Genomic DNA, 17,274 nt, shown 5'->3' with positions numbered 1-17,274 from the left:
CATTTGCTCTTCTTTATTTCCTACAAATAAAAGATGGTTCAGTTCATGTTCCAGTAGTTAACATAATTCACCTGTGACCATCACCACCTCTAACTTGTGCTCCAGTATTTCTATTTCCAGATCTGCTCTCCTAATCTGTTTTTTGGATTCTTCTCAGCAAATGCAGTTTGTAAATCTGTTTTACTGATAACTGGGAATACATAGAGGACATTCAATTCTACAGTTGCACATGAATTCCACAGAATGAAGCTCTGGTGTTTCCTGAACATCCATCTCACTGTGTCAGTCTGTGCAGTGGAAGCTGAGGAACCATCCTGCTGCTGTCCAGCCATGCTCTGTTAAAAAGGATGAGAATGTGCAACACTTCAGTGTAGGCTAAATGTCACACTCTATATTCCACCCAAAATGTGAATGAGAAGAGAACTATCAGTAACATAGCTCTGTATGCCTTTCTGGATCCCCCTCTGTAAAGGCAGCAGACACAGTTTCATCCTCTTCATCCTAGATCAGTGACATGTTTCAGTAAACTTAAACTACCATTTGGATCAATCTGTGGAGTGTTGTCTACTTACAATTACAAGGTCTGTTGTGGTGTGAAGGGGCCAAAAGACAAAAAAGACACAAAAGAGAACTAAATAATCATATATACATGTATATATATATATGCATCCATGACCTTTTATTCCACCGTTTTACAGGCATCTGCTTTCTTTCTGTTGGCTGAGCAGAAGTCTATGTTAGTTTAAAAAGTCTTAATTATTTAACAGGACATGATATGGATGCAGACATTTAGGCTATGTGTGGATAAAACAACTGCACAGTCAAACAGCCACTTAATATTTAGGCTACTTTACAATGTAAAACATGATCAACATGAAGTACCTCCATGAGATAATGAACAATGTTTTTATATTTCATCTTAAGCTGCTGCCCCGTCAGGATTTCCTCTAAATGAAATAACTTAATGTTCTACCATTCAGACAGTTATTCCCTGTAATATTATTACGATTACAAAGGACTACATTTAAACTTACGCATTGATCCGGGCTGTTCTCCACGCCGTCTCTCTCTCTTTTGCAGCTGCAGCGGTGTTGCACTTCTTTCTAAAAACGTGTTCAAACTCGCCATATGAGCGCGTTAAAAACTTCCAGTTCAAAAACGCAGCCTTTCGCTTCCCCGTTTCCATGGTGACTCGTCGAATCGGGGCTCCATTGATGCTGTCTTTTCAGAGTTGTGGTTCACGCGTGTAACTCCGGGTCAAACTACTCCGAGTTAATTAACTCATATCAGCCGTTGTGAAACCGAAAACTCAGAGTTTTCTATCTCAGAGTAGATCAACTCAGAGTTGAGGAAGAAACTCAGAGTTTGTTAAACCTGCTTCGTGAAATAGGCCCCTGGTTTGAGTCGAGACATTGACGGGATGGTAGGCACAGAGAATGTGTTGTTCTGATATGATTTATGTTTTTTTTGTTATTATTTTAATGTAATTTGTGTTAGTTTTCTACTAGATCCTGAACTCTTGTATTCAGGTCATTGTGAAGGTAGAGCTGTAGATAGTTAACTATCTACCTGTTATTAGATAGTATAGTTAACTATCTACCTGTTACAGAGAACAGAGCATGTGTTTGCTGCAGACAGTCATTACCACATGGTTTCCACCATCATCCACAAACCCATGGATCATTTGTTAAAACGTTTTGCCCAAAACATGGCTGACACATATTTTCACGCTCTTTGGCTATGTACACCTGTCTATCAATTCTGGGCACTAATCACACAGAAACTCTCCGATATTTTGGGCTATGGGATTCCACATTCCCCGAACATTTGCCTAATTGGTGACCTAACGCTAACAGCCTTACCGGTTATCCACATCCAACCCACACTTGCAGCTATCGCCATTGCCAAAAAAAACTATTTTAGTCAACTGGAAAGATAAGAAAGCCCTCAACATCATCCATTGGCTGAACCTCCTCACATAACACATTTCACTGGAGAGAATGTCTGCTACCCGGAAAAAACAATTGGACTCATTTAAGGAAAAATGGTCTCCATTTATTAATTCATTAAATATTAACTTATAGCTCCTGCTTGTATGTGGGCGTATGCCACTGCCTCCATTATTAAAAAAAAAAAAATCTGTAATACCTGTTCTGTCTGTGCATATGGTCTAACTTTCCTCTGCTTTATTTCAGTTTATTAACACTACAACTCTCAAAGATTGATAGCACCATGGACTTCAAGACCGTATGCATGCACTGGTGGTGACCTTCCTCTAGGGTTCCCGGGGTTGCTCTCTGGCTCTGCAGGGTCGGGGTGGCTTGTGCCCCTCTCCCTGGTGTTGGATGTCTCGGGTGTCTCCCCCATTGAGCTCTAGGTCTGCTGGGTCTGCACGCTCTCCCTGGACCTTGGGGTGTCGGCGGCTGATCTCTCCTGGGCGCCTGGCTGGTCCGGGGGGCTTCGGGTGAGTCGACCCCTCCGTTGCTCCCCTGTCCCTTCCTGCTCCGCTACCCTCCTCCTCCCTCCTCTCCTGCCTGCCCGCCCCTCCTCGCCCCTCTCCCCCTCCCGTGGGGGGCCGGTGGCCCTCTGCGGGCGGGTGGTCTGGCGCGGGGGCTGGGTGTTCTCTCTGGGGGGTGGCTCTGGCCCACCTGGGCACAGGCCTTCATCCTGGCCTGTGTGCCCCCACTGGAGTCCAGTTTCTGCTGGCTGGGGGCCTCCGTCCGGGCCTGGTGCTGTCCTGGGGTGTGGTGGGGTGGGTGGGGTCTCGGGGGCGCTGCGGGGTGGGCGCCCTGCGTCCTTGTCGTGCCGGCTCCTGGGTGGGCGTGGCGGCTTGCGGCCCTCGCTTCCTTGTGGCGCGGCCTGGTCCCCCCTTCGGGGTGGGGTGCCGCATGCAGCTGACCTGTGTTGGGGCTACGGTGCCTGCCGGGGCGCTGCTCTGATCTGCAGCTCCCGGGGGGTTCTTGTGCCGGCTGGGCCAGTTGGTTCGTGTGGGCCCTCCCCGGTCCCTTGCCTCTTGGCTCTGGGGGCCCTCTGCGTCAGTACCGGTGGTCTTGCTACCTGCCTCCCCCACTGCTTTGTCCTCTTGGGCCGGATCCACACCAGAATACCTCTGATTGTGCACCTCACATTTTTCACACCTCACTGTAAATCGCAACCTTTAGGCACATATAGGGACACAACATTTAGGGCCCCGAGGGCAGGTGGGGGTGGGAACGATGGGCACTGTGGTGGGGCGGGTGGCAGGGCTATACGGCCCTGTCTCCCCCTCATCACCTTCTTGCCTGCCTCCCCTGCTCTCCAATCTTTTTTTTTAATGCACCACACACACTCACCTTGGGGCTAGGTCTGGGTTGGCTAACGCCCCCCCAGCCTCCCCACTTTTAATGCACCACATGACACCCAGGGTTACACTACCACGGTGCTGGGATAATGTTTCCCGTTAGGGATTGGGAGACATATTAATAGGAGAGTAATGGGTGGGTTTCACCGTTATGGCCTCGCTGGTGGGATCTGGCCCCCCATACGGCTATGGGGCGGCGGGGTGCACCATCATCCGTGTCGCTGTGGCTGGGGGTCCCCGGGGCTGGGGGGCCGTGGCCTGTGGGGGTTCTCCTGCGTGTCCTGCTGGTCCCGGCTGGTGCGGTGGCTCTTGCTGGGCTGCGGGATCTGGATTGGCTGTCCCGGTGGGTGCTGTGGCTTTGGCGCGGGCTGGTTGTGTGTGGTGGCTCTGTCCTGGTGGGGGGGTTGGTTCGCGTCGCGGGATGTGGGGGCCTTGGGTGTGCTGTGCTCGCCCGGGGGCTGGTGCGGGTGGGTATGCGGGGTGCCCCCCCATTGGCGTTGCCGGGCCCCACCGCTCTGTCCATTTTTGCCCTCTGGACTTGCATTGGGTCCTGGCTCCGGTTCCCTCTGGCCGGCCTCCGGTGGCGGCCTGCCCGGTGTTGGGCTGGTTGCCGTCCCTTCGGCGGGGCGCTCTGCCCCTGTGTCTGGCTTCCCGGCTGCTTGGGGCCGTCGGCCCCCCCTGGGGGTGGGGGGTGGGTGGGGTGTGGGTGGGTGGGGTGTGGGGGTTTGGTGGGGGCTGGGGCGGGCGGGGTTGGGGTTTGGGTGGCGGGTGGGTCCTCTTGCCCCGGGCTGCCTGGGCCGGTTCTGGCGTGCTGGGGGTGTTGGTAGCTTCGCCCTCTTGTCTTCGGGGTCCGTGTGGTACATGGTGGCCCCGGTTGCTCTCTGGGGGCGCTGCCCCGTGGCTCCTCGGCCTGTGGGGGGGTGCCCTGTCGGCTTGGCACTGCACTGCTGTGATGGCTGTTCTGGGCTTCGGGGTCTTTCACACTTGCATGTGCATGTTTGCTCAGGTCCCACCAGCTCCTGTCAAGTTCCGCTGTTGAGCAGTGATGGGACCCGCCGGAATGTGCTGAGACTCTCTCCAGAGTCTAATCTCAAACTAAACCCACTCTCCTTTTCTCTAGTATCTTCCTCTAGTATCATCTGGCCTATTCCGCTCTATACTAACATGACACCCACAACTATGGTGTTTAGTACTGTCTGGCTAATTATTCTTTCATTTATTTATTTATTTATTGTTTGTTTGGTTTTCTGTTCTCTTGTGTATGTGTTTGTTTGTTTGTCTTATTGATGGGTAATTATTAGTTGGGAATAACACAACACCTGATATTCTTCAGCTGTAATAGCATCGCTTGCTAGACCCTGTCCCTGTCTGTCCCCTCTCGTCCTGTCCACCCTTTGTTTCCCCTCACATCACCACTGAGGTGTAGCACTGCCCTCCCTGGCTCTTAAACAGGGAAATGTAATAAAGAGTGTCAGCTCAGCTTTCAGGGAGGGCTGGTGATGGTCACACGCATGCACTAAATAATAAGATATTTGCTGCAAGACTAAAATATGCATTAATCTCATAAAGTGTTGACACCCCTTTCATGGAGTTAAACAATGAGAATAAATGCAGACAAAGAAAAGAAAAAAAAACGTTTTGCTTTTGTAGTGGAGTTTGAGCATTTCATATTCAGTTATTGAAATCTTTTTACAGGACCATGCAGCCGGTCCACAGTGGGTTCTGCTTCCAGTACCTGTACCTGGATTCTCTGTAAATACATTTATATCTTCCTCTGTTATTACCTCACACAACAAAGTTCATTGCTGATTCAATGTTTTGTATATTGTGGTATCTGATCTGTTACATGTATTACTTAATAAGTTAGTAGTATAGAATCTGTTTTGTTTGTTCTAGTATCTGATATGAGTTGCTTGTTATATGTAGTGTTTGCTCTGGTGTCTCTGACCACAGATGGAACCTGCATTATATTCTACCCATGCCATGGGAAAGTGTTCTCCTGTTTACAGAGCCCTGTTGGAGGTGTTTTTATGAGGGTTCTTCTGTCCAAAACACTGATTTAGGGATTCTTCAGCTGTTTTAGACAAGGGGGTTTGTTTGGGGATGCTCTCTGCTTTCCCCATATGGTAGGCAACAAAGAACCATTTGTTTTAACTCCTCCTATATGTTGAAAACCTATAAACCTGATCGCTGGTCATTGTCAGCAAGGGGGATTCAATTGGCCGACTCCTTCCAGGCAGGTTCTGTCTGTACTGATGCTGCTCTTTCTTTTAATAAAATACTTTTAAAGAAAGTCAGTGTCACGGACATTTTCTCCTTCACCTGGACATCATGGACACCAGAGAGAGGAACAACGACAATATTAAATGCAGCTTTGTTAAGTGTTTCTGTAACATTCCATAACTTCATGTGTCTGCTTATATTTGAACACATTGAACAGATACTGAGGCCACAGGCTGATCCTCTGTGGCAGCAGTTCATCTATTCAGGTTTTAGGAAACCTTCCAGGATCCTTCCTGTTCAGTGGTAGTTCTGTTTTAAACCACTTGTCCTTTGTTTGTTTAAGAAATGCTTTTGTTTTTATTTGAATGCATTATCATGTTCCACACAAACAACAAACAACAAAAGTGAGTGTTTGTGAGGGATAGAAGTGATTGTTACGTTATTCTTATTTATTGTTACATTATTCTACGCAGATGGAAACAGAACCATGTTTGTTTAAGCCCTTTACAAAAACGTTTGAAGTTCCAGCCTCTTCCAACTTTGTTCCCAGTGTTGCTTTAAAATGGTTTATTGTACTTTTATTTCCTCTTTGAGCTCATTGCTCACATCTCCTGGCCCTTGGAGGCAGCTTGGTGTGAATGATGTTCAGGTGAGACATTACTACATTGCATTTGCTAACATTTGCTATTTTCTTTCCATTCTTTTATTAAAACACTGCAAAGATGCTCCACCAACTGTGGCGTGTTTGTTTTGATGGTATGTTATATGGATGACACCTATAAAATGTTTTTTCTGCATTTAAAACACACTCTTTGTATTGAAAAACTGTATCCTGACAGAATATACATGACATTATATTAACCAGTGTCTCTGTACATTGTAATGGGGGCCAGTTGTGATTTCAGTGAGGTTTTGTGCAAATTGTGACACGTTATGTTTGACTGTAGCGATGAAGGTTTTATTTTTGGAAACATATTTTAATCTTCTGCATTTCCTTCTTCACAGGAAAACATGCTGCAGATTAGAAGATGGTGGTGTCTTGTTCTGCTGCTGTTAGAGTCCTCAGTATCACACTTTTAAACCAGATTCTTTTAAATCACGTTTTATTCACTGTCATCTGACCTGCATGAATGTTTTCATTGTGAATGTTTGTTGTCATTAAGGGGCCGTTTACATGAGGACGCTTGCAGGTAAAAATATCAAAATATTTCAACAAAACACCCTATCGTTTATACGAGGACGGCGTTTTGGGGGCTTAAAAACGCAAAAATTTGAAACCGGCCTCCAGAGTGGAAAAGTAGAAAACGCTCCGCCGTTACGTTTCCGTCTAAACAGCAAAACGCAAAACTTTGCAGAGATCTGACCACGTCGCGCACGCCATTACGTCACATACGTGCTTTGGTTTGCCGGCCGGTACAAGGAAGTAAACAAAGATGTGTGATTATTTCCATCCTTCGTACCTTCAAGCAACTCTGGCAGCTCTATGTACACTACAGGAGTCGTACCAACAAACGTACAGAATCTGTACAGATTCCATTCATGAACATTTACCGCGGCGGAGATCCGAAAAGGGAGATAGTACACATGCGCGTAGACATGGCAGAGTTTTATCACAGCGCCACCCAGCTGCCTGGCATGCATATCCAATAGAATTCCACACACTATAGAGTCACCGTATATACGCAGATTTCCTTCAAAACCGCTCGTCTAAACGTGAAATGACAAGACGCCACTTTCTGTTAAGATGGTCCTCTTATAAACGTAGCCTAAATCACCAAGATCTGAAGAAGAGAGACTGCAGCAAAGAAAAAGGCAACGAGAGCAGAAAAAACTACAGGTGAGAGGTCATGTGATAAATGAGTATACAGTGAAACTACTGCTTGAAGACTAATCCCCACCACTTATTTCAGGATGTAGCTGAAAGAGTTTAGGCTTTGGGAATCTGAAGCATCAGGTATTGTTCCAGCCAGCATTGTCTCACACATATCCATCAAGGTTGTTGAGGTTCCATGTCACAGAGCAGTCATTATTTCTCTGTTAATCATCAAAACATTGTCATTGTGCCTGTAGACACCACAATCTGTTTCCTTTCTAGATCAGGCTGAGAACAGGACTGGGAACAGGAAACGGGGTATATTGCCTGAGATGGGTAGTCTCATTTCAGTGTTTTCTGCAATCTCCGAGCCTTTACTTAAATAACTGTTTTCTTTATTTTTGTTTAGGAGAATCCTTTGGTCAGGGATGCCATGGCAGCAGCCCGGTGGTGTGGGACCAGAACTTTCAAGGGAAAAATTTCCCTTCCCCAAGTTGTTACCATGGCCAAGGAGCAACGCGTGAGGGCAGTGGAACTCCTTTATGTCTGTGATGACCAGGAAGAAGAGGAGACCGCTGATCTCAGAGAACCGTTCCTTTTTCTTTTTAGTCTGCAGGAAGACTATGAGACATTCTGTCAAGAAATCATTGACAGGAGAAACATGAAGGTGTTTTGTGGTTTGACAGAAAAGAATAAAGTTGTGTTCAACGGTGCTGAAGCTTCATTCATTACATCTGACCCCTACAAATGTACATGGTTCGTCAGTCGTACAGACTCTGATATATTATGTCTGGCATAATCGTATACAGAAAGTCTCTATACAGAGATCAGAGATTATGTTTTTGTTTCAGTTATGTAGAATGAAGGCCAAGCTAAGAGCCCTCTTTGATTTGAGGAAAGACATGTAACACAGACTGTCAGTTCAGTCTTATATCCTTGAGTGGATTAGTGACACTTTAAGAAAGTCGTTAGTGCAAAGTTTAGGAAATCTGTGTTATCAGCCAGGAATAACCATGTTCAGGTATCAATGGCAGAGACATTGCTGCTGTCTCTGATCTCCTTTAATGTAGCTGATATAATTCAGTGTACAAAAAAATCCAAATGTGTCTCTGTATGCTGTATATCACAGATTTCACTTCACTGTTTCAGTCCAGCTAGCCCTAGTTAGACAGGGTTTGAGTTAAAGAGAGTTGAACCCAAGTAAAAAGTTGTCGGCTATAGTATTACAACTCCTGGCAGAAATGATGGAATCACCAGTCTGGGAGGACGCTCGTTCAGTTGTTTTAATTTGTAGTAAAAAAGCAGCTCACAAACATGACAAAAAACTAAAGTCATTTTATTTTGCAACTTTCTGGCTGTAAGAAACACTAAAAGATATCAAGAGGGAAAATTGTAGTAGTCAGTAACAATTACTTTTTTAGACCAAGCACAGGGATAAAATTATGGAATCAATTCTGAGGAAAAAATGATGGAATCACCCCATAAATTCTCATTCCCAAAACTAGCTCCCATATCAGATTAAATCTGCTCGTTAGTCTGCAGTTTAAAAGGAGTGATCACACCTTGGAGAGATGTTGCACCAAGTGGACTGACATGAATCATGACTCCAACATGAGAGATGTCAACTGAAACAAAGGGGAGGATTATCAGACTTCTCAAAGAGGGTCGGTCATCACAAAATGTTGCAAAAGATGTTGGTTGTTCACAGTCAGCTGTGTCTTAAACCTGGACAAAGTACAAACAACATGGGAAGGTTGTTAAAGGCAAAGCATGCTGGAAGACCAAGGAAGACATCAAAGCATCAAGACAGAAAACTTAAAGCAATATGTGGAATACAGAAAATGCACAACAAAACAAATGAGGAACAAATAGATGAGTGGATGAAAGTCATATTCAGTGATGAATCATGAATATGGCCTTCATCCAGTCATCCACAGTCCACCATTGCTTTTCCATTGTCCATTGTAACACTGTTTTTTCTGTTTAGGGGTTAATGATGGCTTTCGTTCAGCTTTTCTGTGTATTAATCCCATTTCTTTTAAACCGTTTCCTGCAGTTTGGTCATAGACGTTGACTCCACTTTCCTCCCATTTGTTTTGTTGTGCATTTTCTGTTTTCCAGACATATTGCTTTAAGTTTTCTGTCTTGATTCATGTCAGTCCACTTGGTGCAACATCTCTCCAAGGTGTGATCACTCCTTTTAAACTGCAGACTAACGAGCAGATTTAATCTGATATGGGAGCTAGTTTTGGGAATGAGAATTTATGAGGTTATTCCATCATTTTTTCCTCAGAATTGATTCCATAATTTTATCCCTGTGCTTGGTCTAAAAAAGTGATTGTTACTGACTACCATAGTTTTCCTCTTGATATCTTTTGTTGTTTCTTACATCCAGAAAGTTGCAAATTAAAATAACTTCAGTTTTTTGTCATGTTTGTGATCTGCTTTTTTTCTACAAAATCCCATGACTCCATGGTCAAGTGGAAGAAGATTCTTTGGTCTGATGAGACCAAAATTGAGCTTTTTGGCCATCAGACAAGACGTCATGTTTGGAGGAAACCAAACACTGCACATCACCAAAAACACACCATCCCCACTGTGAAGCATGGTGGTGGCAGCATCATGCTGTGGGGATGTTTCTCAGCAACTGGACCTGGAAGGCTTGTAAAGATAGAGGGCAGAATGAATGCTGCAAAATACACTGAAATCCTGGGGGACAATCTTTTTCAGTCTGCAAGAGAACTACGTCTTGGGAGAAGATTTATTTTCCAGCAAGACAATGATCCAAAACATACTGCAAAAGCTACACAGGAATGGTTAATAAAGAACCAGGTAAATGTTCTGGAGTGGCCGAGTCAAAGCCCAGACCTCAATCCTATAGAGAATTTGTGGCTGGACTTGAAAAGGGCTGTTCATGCCCGATACCCACACAACCTGACAGAGCTTGAGCAGTTTTGCAAAGAAGAATGGAGCAAAATTGCAGTGGTCAGATGTGCAGACTGACTGAGACCTATCCACACAGACTCACTGCTGTGATTGCAGCCAAAGGTGATCTACTAAATACTGACTTGAAGGGGGGGAATAATTATGCAAACAATTATTTTCATTTATATAATTCTCTTTCATTAACATTACTTTATAGAAATCTGTTTTCACTTTGACATTAAAGAGTTTTTTCCAATAATTTTTTTTTAAAAAGCTAAATTTTATTGACCATGATTGATTTATGAAAGCAAGAAAAGGGTAAAACATCAAAGGGGGTGAATACTTGACAGGCACTGTAGATGGATACTTTATTAATCTCCAAAGAGAAAATCACAGTTCCAGCAGCATGAAAGGTAAAAAACATAAAAGCATGCAAGTTACATATAAGACTACAATAAACATATAAGAATATAAACATCTGGCAGTTCAACAGTGCAGTAGTGCAAAATGACAGTGTGTTACTGTCTGTAGCAGTTTGTTTTTCACACTTTAGTCCAACAAGTAGATGTGTGTGTGTGTGTGGTGTTAGTGTGTAGTGAGTCCGGAGTTGTTTTTTTTTGTTTATTTTGTCCATTTTATCGCCCTCCCCGGTTGGTGTTGAAGAGCCGGATGGCGTGGGGGAGGAACGATCTCTTCAGTCTGTCTGTGGAGCAGGACAATGACAGCAGTCTGTCACTAAAGCTGCTCCTCTGTCTGGAGATGCTGCTGTGCAGAGGATGACTTGGATTGTCTATGATGGACTGGAGCCTGTTCAATGTCCGTCGCTCTGCCACTGATGTTAGACTGTCCAGCTCTGTGCCAACAACAGAGCCAGCCTTCCTCACCACTTTGTCCAGGTGTGCAGCATCCTTCTTTTTCAAGCTGCTTCCCCAGCACACTACTGCGTACATGAGGGCGCTCGCTACTACAGACTGATAGAAGATCTGTAGCAGCTTCTTGCAGATGTTGAAGGACGCCAGCCTTCTGAGGAAGTACATGCGGCTCTGTCCCTTTCTACACAGAGCATCAGTGTTGGCAGTCCAGTCCAGTTTGTCATCCAGCTGCACTCCCAGGTATTTGTAGGTGTGGACCACCTCCACACGGTCCCCTTTGATCATGACCGGTTCTGGATGCGGCCTGGGTCTCCTAAAGTCCACCACCATCTCCCTGGTCTTGGTGGTGTTGAGTTGCAGGTGGTTGGAGTCACACCATGTGACGAAGTCCTGGATCAGTTTCCTGTACTCATCCTCCTGTCCACTCCTGATACACCCTACGATGGCTGTGTCATCTGAGAACTTCTGCACATGGCAGAGCTCCGTGTTGGACTGAAAGCCGGACGTGTACAGGGTGAACAGGACTGGAGAGAGTACAGTTCCCTGCGGTGCTCCTGTGCTGCTGGCCACAGTGTTGGACCTGCTGTCCCCCAGCCTCACGTACTGAGGTCTGTTGGTCAGGTAGTCAGTAATCCACGCCACCAGGTGTGTTTCCACTCCCATGTCTGTCAGTTTGTCCCTGAGGAGCAGTGGCTGGATCGTATTAAAGGCACTGGAGAAGTCCAAAAATGTAATCCTCACAGCACCACTGGGACGTCAGGGCGACCGGCCTGAAGTCGTTCAGCTCACCAGGATGTGGTTTCTTTGGAACTGGAATGATGCAGGATGTCTTCCACAGCTGGGGAACCCGCCCCTGTCCCAAGCTCAGGTTGAGTATGCGTTGGAGGGGGTGTCCCAGCTCCCTCGCGCAGGCCTTCAGTAGTCTCGGGGATACTCCATCAAGTCCTGCAGCTTTGTTGGGGCGCAGCCTCTTCAGCTCTCTGCAGACCTGAGCTGCTGTGATTGTCATGGGAGGTGTTATGGGAGGAGGGGTGGGGTCCTCATCTGTGTTGGTGGTGGCTTGTGGGGGAGTGGGGGCTGCTGTGTTTATAGGTGTGGATGGGTTGGGGTGGTCAAACCTGTTGAAGAAGTGGTTAAGCTGGTTTGCCCTTCCCACACCCCCCTCAGTGGAAGCACTTCTCTTGGAGCTGCAGCCAGTGATGGTCTTCATCCCCTCCCACACCTCCCTCATGTTGTTGGTTTGCATCCTTTCTTCTATTTTTCTTCTGTACTTCTGCTTCACCTCCCCGAGTTGGACTCTGAGTTCCCTCTGTATCTGCTTGAGCTCCTTCGTGTTGCCATCTTTAAAGGCTTCTTCTTCTGGTTCAGAAGGCCCTTTATGTCACTCGTTATCCAGGGCTTGTTGTTGGCAAAGCAGCATACAGATCTAACTGGGACCACAGTGTCCATACAGAAGTTAATATAGCTCGTGGTGCAGTCAACCATCTCCTCCATGTCCTTGTTGTGAGACCCCTGCAGTGTTTCCCAGTCCGTGGTCTTGAAGAAGTCTTTCAGGGCCTGCTCGGGTTCAGGAGACCACCTCCTGAATGAGCGTGTGGTTGTAGGTAGTTTCCTCACTCTTGGTGTGTAGTGAGGTTTAAGCAGAACCAGATTGTGGTCTGCTTTCCCCAGTGCAGGCAAGGGGGTGACTCTGTATGCATTCTTCACATTTGCATACATCAGGTCTAAAGTCCTCTTCCTCCTGGTGTTACATTCCACATACTGGTGGAAAGCAGCTAGTGTATTGTCTAAGGTGACATGGTTAAAGTCTCCAGAGATTAGCACAAGGGCCTCAGGATGCTGTGTTTGAAGTTTAGCTACAGCGCTGTGGATGACATCACACGCAGCCTCTGCTTCGGCTCGCGGGGGAATGTAAACAATGAGTACAATGGTGTGGCTGAACTCCCTGGACAGGTAGTAGGAATGTAAGCTCACAGCCATGAGTTCAATATCCCTGCAGCAGATGGAGATTTTAATGTTCACATGCCCAGGATTGCACCACCGTTTGTTCACATACAGTGCGAGTCCTCCTCCTTTGTGCTTCCCACAGGTTCTGGTGTCTCTGTCCGCTCTGACTGTGCTGAAGTCCGGTAGCTCCACGTTAGCATTTGGTATGCTATCTGTAAGCTACGTCTCAGTAAAACACAGTAAACTGCACTCCCTGAAGGTCTTTAGGTTCTTTGTCAGCGCAGCCAGTTTGTTGATCTCATTTGGTGGTGAGTTGACATTTCCCATGATCATTGAAGGCACCGGAGGCTTGAATCTCCACTTCTTTGCTAGCCGCTTAGCTTTTAGCATTGCGCCGGCTCTGCAGCCCCGGTACGGCTTCCTTACGTCCACAGGTAGGCAGGGAACCACTACGATGCGAGACTTTGTTCTCAGAGCGAGGAAAAAGTTCCTCGAATAAACGAGTCTCGGCGTAGAATAGACCATATCCATAGGATAGAATAATACGTTCCAGGAGAACCAGAAAGAGAAAATACAAATGAAGTATAAGAGCACACTGAGCTGCTGCTGGAGAGGCTGCCACTTGCGTCGGTGCCAGGGGGGGAAAAAAAAGGTTACAGACAGACAGGTTACAGAAAGACAGACAGACAGGTTACAGACAGACAGACAGGTTACAGAAAGACAGACAGACAGGTTACAGACAGACAGGTTACAGACAGACAGAAAGACAGACAGACAGGTTACAGAAAGACAGGTTACAGACAGACAGACAGGTTACAGAAAGACAGACAGACAGGTTACAGACAGACAGGTTACAGACAGAGAGAAAGACAGACAGACAGGTTACAGACAGACAGGTTACAGACAGACAGAAAGACAGACAGACAGGTTACAGAAAGACAGGTTACAGACAGACAGACAGGTTACAGAAAGACAGACAGACAGGTTACAGACAGACAGGTTACAGACAGACAGGTTACAGACAGACAGAAAGACAGACAGACAGGTTACAGACAGACAGACAGGTTACAGACAGACAGGTTACAGACAGACAGACAGGTTACAGACAGACAGGTTACAGACAGGTTACAGACAGACAGACAGACAGACAGGTTACAGACAGACAGACAGACAGACAGACAGACAGACAGACAGACGGGTTAGAGACAGACAGACAGGTTACAGAGACAGACAGACAGGTTACAGACAGACAGACAGACAGGTTACAGACAGATAGACAGACAGACAGGTTACAGACAGACAGACAGGTGACAGACAGACAGACGGGTTACAGACAGATAGACAGACAGACAGGTTACAGACAGACAGACAGGTGACAGACAGACAGACAGACAGGTTACAGACAGATAGACAGACAGACAGGTTACAGACAGACAGACAGGTGACAGACAGACAGACAGACAGACAGACAGGTTACAGACAGACAGACAGACAGACAGACAGACAGACAGACAGACAGACAGACAGACAGACGGGTTAGAGACAGACAGGTTACAGACAGACAGGTTACAGACAGGTTACAGACAGACAGACAGACAGGTTACAGACAGACAGACAGATTACAGACAGACAGGTTACAGACAGACAGGTTACAGACAGACAGACAGACAGACAGACAGACAGGTTACAGACAGACAGACAGATTACAGACAGACAGGTTACAGACAGACAGACAGGTGACAGACAGACAGACAGACAGACAGACAGGTTACAGACAGACAGACAGACAGACAGACAGACAGACAGGTTACAGAGACAGACAGACAGGTTACAGACAGACAGACAGACAGGTTACAGACAGATAGACAGACAGACAGGTTACAGACAGACAGACAGGTGACAGACAGACAGACAGACAGACAGACAGGTTACAGACAGACAGACAGACAGACAGACAGACAGACAGACAGACAGACAGACAGACGGGTTAGAGACAGACAGGTTACAGACAGACAGGTTACAGACAGGTTACAGACAGACAGACAGACAGGTTACAGACAGACAGACAGATTACAGACAGACAGGTTACAGACAGACAGGTTACAGACAGACAGACAGACAGACAGACAGGTTACAGACAGACAGACAGATTACAGACAGACAGGTTACAGACAGACAGACAGGTGACAGACAGACAGACAGACAGACAGACAGACAGACAGACAGACAGACGGGTTAGAGACAGACAGGTTACAGACAGACAGACAGACAGGTTACAGACAGACAGGTTACAGACAGGTTACAGACAGACAGACAGACGGGTTAGAGACAGACAGGTTACAGACAGACAGGTTACAGACAGGTTACAGACAGACAGACAGACGGGTTAGAGACAGACAGGTTACAGACAGACAGGTTACAGACAGGTTACAGACAGACAGACAGACAGATTACAGACAGACAGGTTACAGACAGACAGACAGACAGACAGACAGGTTACAGACAGACAGACAGATTACAGACAGACAGGTTACAGACAGACAGGTTACAGACAGACAGGTTACAGACAGACAGGTTACAGACAGACAGACAGGTTACAGACAGACAGACAGACAGGTTACAGACAGACAGACAGGTTACAGACAGACAGACAGACAGGTTACAGACAGACAGGTTACAGACAGACAGGTTACAGACAGACAGACAGACAGACAGACAGGTTACAGACAGACAGACAGGTTACAGACAGACAGGTTACAGACAGACAGACAGGTTACAGACAGACAGGTTACAGACAGACAGACAGGTTACAGACAGACAGGTTACAGACAGACAGACAGGTTACAGACAGACGGGTTACAGACAGACAGACAGGTTACAGACAGACAGGTTACAGACAGACGGGTTACAGACAGACAGACAGGTTACAGACAGACAGACAGACAGACAGACAGACAGACAGACAGACAGACAGGTTACAGACAGACAGACAGGTTACAGACAGACAGGTTACAGACAGACCTACCCCAGCTGGAGGCCGTCCTCCCCAGCAGTTCGTGGGTCCGCGGGTTCCAGAAGAATTCCCGCCACTCTCCGGAGCCTTTACGGTCCTCCTTGGATCCGGACATGACGTCAGTCTGCGGCTCTGGACGGCTGGTTCTGGACGATCGATCCGGACCGAAGAGGAGACAAACGGAGAGACGGAGACAGACGCAGACGATGCAGCACCTCCTCCCCCAACACCTGCTGACGTCACCGCTGCTGCCGGGGCAGCCAATCACAGAGCAGCTCCGCCCCCTGCAGCCTCTCTCTGTCTGTTATTGTGTGTTCGTGTTACAGTGTGTATTAATGTGTGTGTGTCAGAGGACATTTTACCGTGAGGAAGAACGTGACAGTGACGTCACTCACGTGTGTTTCACGCCAGCAGTCAGTAGTTGAAGACAGTGTAATCAGATTACTCCTTCAGTCCTCAGAGTCCACTCATTCCTTCTCTGTGTTCTCCAGCTGCTCTCTGATGGAGGGGTTCTGTTGTTCTTTCTCAGAGGTTCTGCTGGCTTCAGGATCCACTTTAACTCTGAAAACATGGTCCAGAAAGACAAAGCGTGTCCAAAAAGACTTTGAATGGTTAAACTTCTTCAGATGACTCAGTAATAAAGATCTGTACTCTCCAGTTTCTATCTACTGTGATGTTTTCTGATCTACCTCTTCGCCATATTCCATCTACTTTCATTTGCTCTGTGTGTTACTAAGCTGCAGGTTTTTGGTCTTATTTCTCTGTTTTATTTTTATTCTCATATTACCTGCTCTCCATGTGTACATATATTTATCCGTTTATTTCTCCGTCTTTGTTGCACCGACTGCTCTACGTGCCTTTTTAATTGCCCCCTGGGGACAAATAGTTTTCTGAATCTGAACTGAGGCTCCACAGCAGGAAGTCAGCAGAACTAAGGTGAGGTTCTCTGGTGTCTTCAGGATCACTCTGTCCAGGTCCTGGTTCATGTTTTATACACTTATTCTTCTCTTTGTGGCCATTTTGTGTCTCTACGTCAGTTCTGCATCTTTTTGTGGTTGTTTTGTGTCTGTTTGTGCGTCGGTTCTCCACCTCTGTTCTTCACTGTCAGGACCAGGACCAGGTCTCCACTGTGGTGGTCCAG

General features: G+C 46.6%; 2 protein-coding genes and 1 long non-coding RNA gene across 7 annotated transcripts in view; 2 read left to right on the top strand and 1 right to left on the bottom strand.

Annotated features, from left to right (window-relative positions):
• The first annotated feature begins 5,992 nt into the window (after positions 1–5,992).
• LOC127532668 (uncharacterized) lies at positions 5,993–8,089 on the top strand. Of its 5 annotated transcripts, none has more exons than XR_007940244.1 (4): positions 5,993–6,319; positions 6,569–6,615; positions 7,343–7,400; positions 7,786–8,089. It is a non-coding gene; the product is annotated as an uncharacterized LOC127532668 (long non-coding RNA). The 5 variants fall into 5 exon arrangements; XR_007940245.1 differs by having other exon boundaries at positions 5,995–6,319; positions 7,351–7,400; XR_007940242.1 differs by having other exon boundaries at positions 6,003–6,212.
• A 5,608-nt stretch (positions 8,090–13,697) lies between these two features.
• LOC127532742 (RNA-binding protein 25-like) lies at positions 13,698–16,635 on the top strand. The gene is made up of 5 exons (XM_051944784.1): positions 13,698–14,381; positions 14,948–14,997; positions 15,786–15,960; positions 16,129–16,432; positions 16,625–16,635. The coding sequence occupies exons 1-5, from the start codon at positions 13,698–13,700 to the stop codon at positions 16,633–16,635; spliced, it is 1,224 nt and encodes a 407-aa protein (XP_051800744.1).
• Positions 16,292–17,274, bottom strand: part of LOC127532656 (uncharacterized) — a 31,189-nt gene continuing 30,206 nt past the window's right edge. The window contains exon 8 of the transcript XR_007940187.1: positions 16,292–16,694. The gene's annotated coding sequence lies outside the window, so the exon portion shown is untranslated. The remainder of the gene's footprint in view (positions 16,695–17,274) is intronic.

This window comes from Acanthochromis polyacanthus, chromosome 24, assembly GCF_021347895.1.
Source record: "Acanthochromis polyacanthus isolate Apoly-LR-REF ecotype Palm Island chromosome 24, KAUST_Apoly_ChrSc, whole genome shotgun sequence".
Lineage (NCBI taxonomy): Eukaryota > Metazoa > Chordata > Actinopteri > Pomacentridae > Acanthochromis > Acanthochromis polyacanthus.
The sequence above is the reverse complement of the archived record's forward strand: the minus strand, read 5'-3'. Positions and strand labels throughout refer to the sequence as shown.

What these genes read in the sequence shown, in the direction of transcription:
- LOC127532742 (XM_051944784.1), top strand. Translation starts at nt 13,698, where the DNA reads ATGAAGTATAAGAGCACACTGAGCTGCTGCTGGAGAGGCTGCCACTTG. An exon ending in ACAGATAGACAGACAGACAG is followed by an intron (nt 14,998 to 15,785) that starts GTTACAGACAGA and finishes GACAGGTTACAG; the next exon opens with ACAGACAGGTTACAGACAGA. An exon ending in GGTTACAGACAGACAGACAG is followed by an intron (nt 15,961 to 16,128) that starts GTTACAGACAGA and finishes ACAGACAGACAG; the next exon opens with GTTACAGACAGACCTACCCC.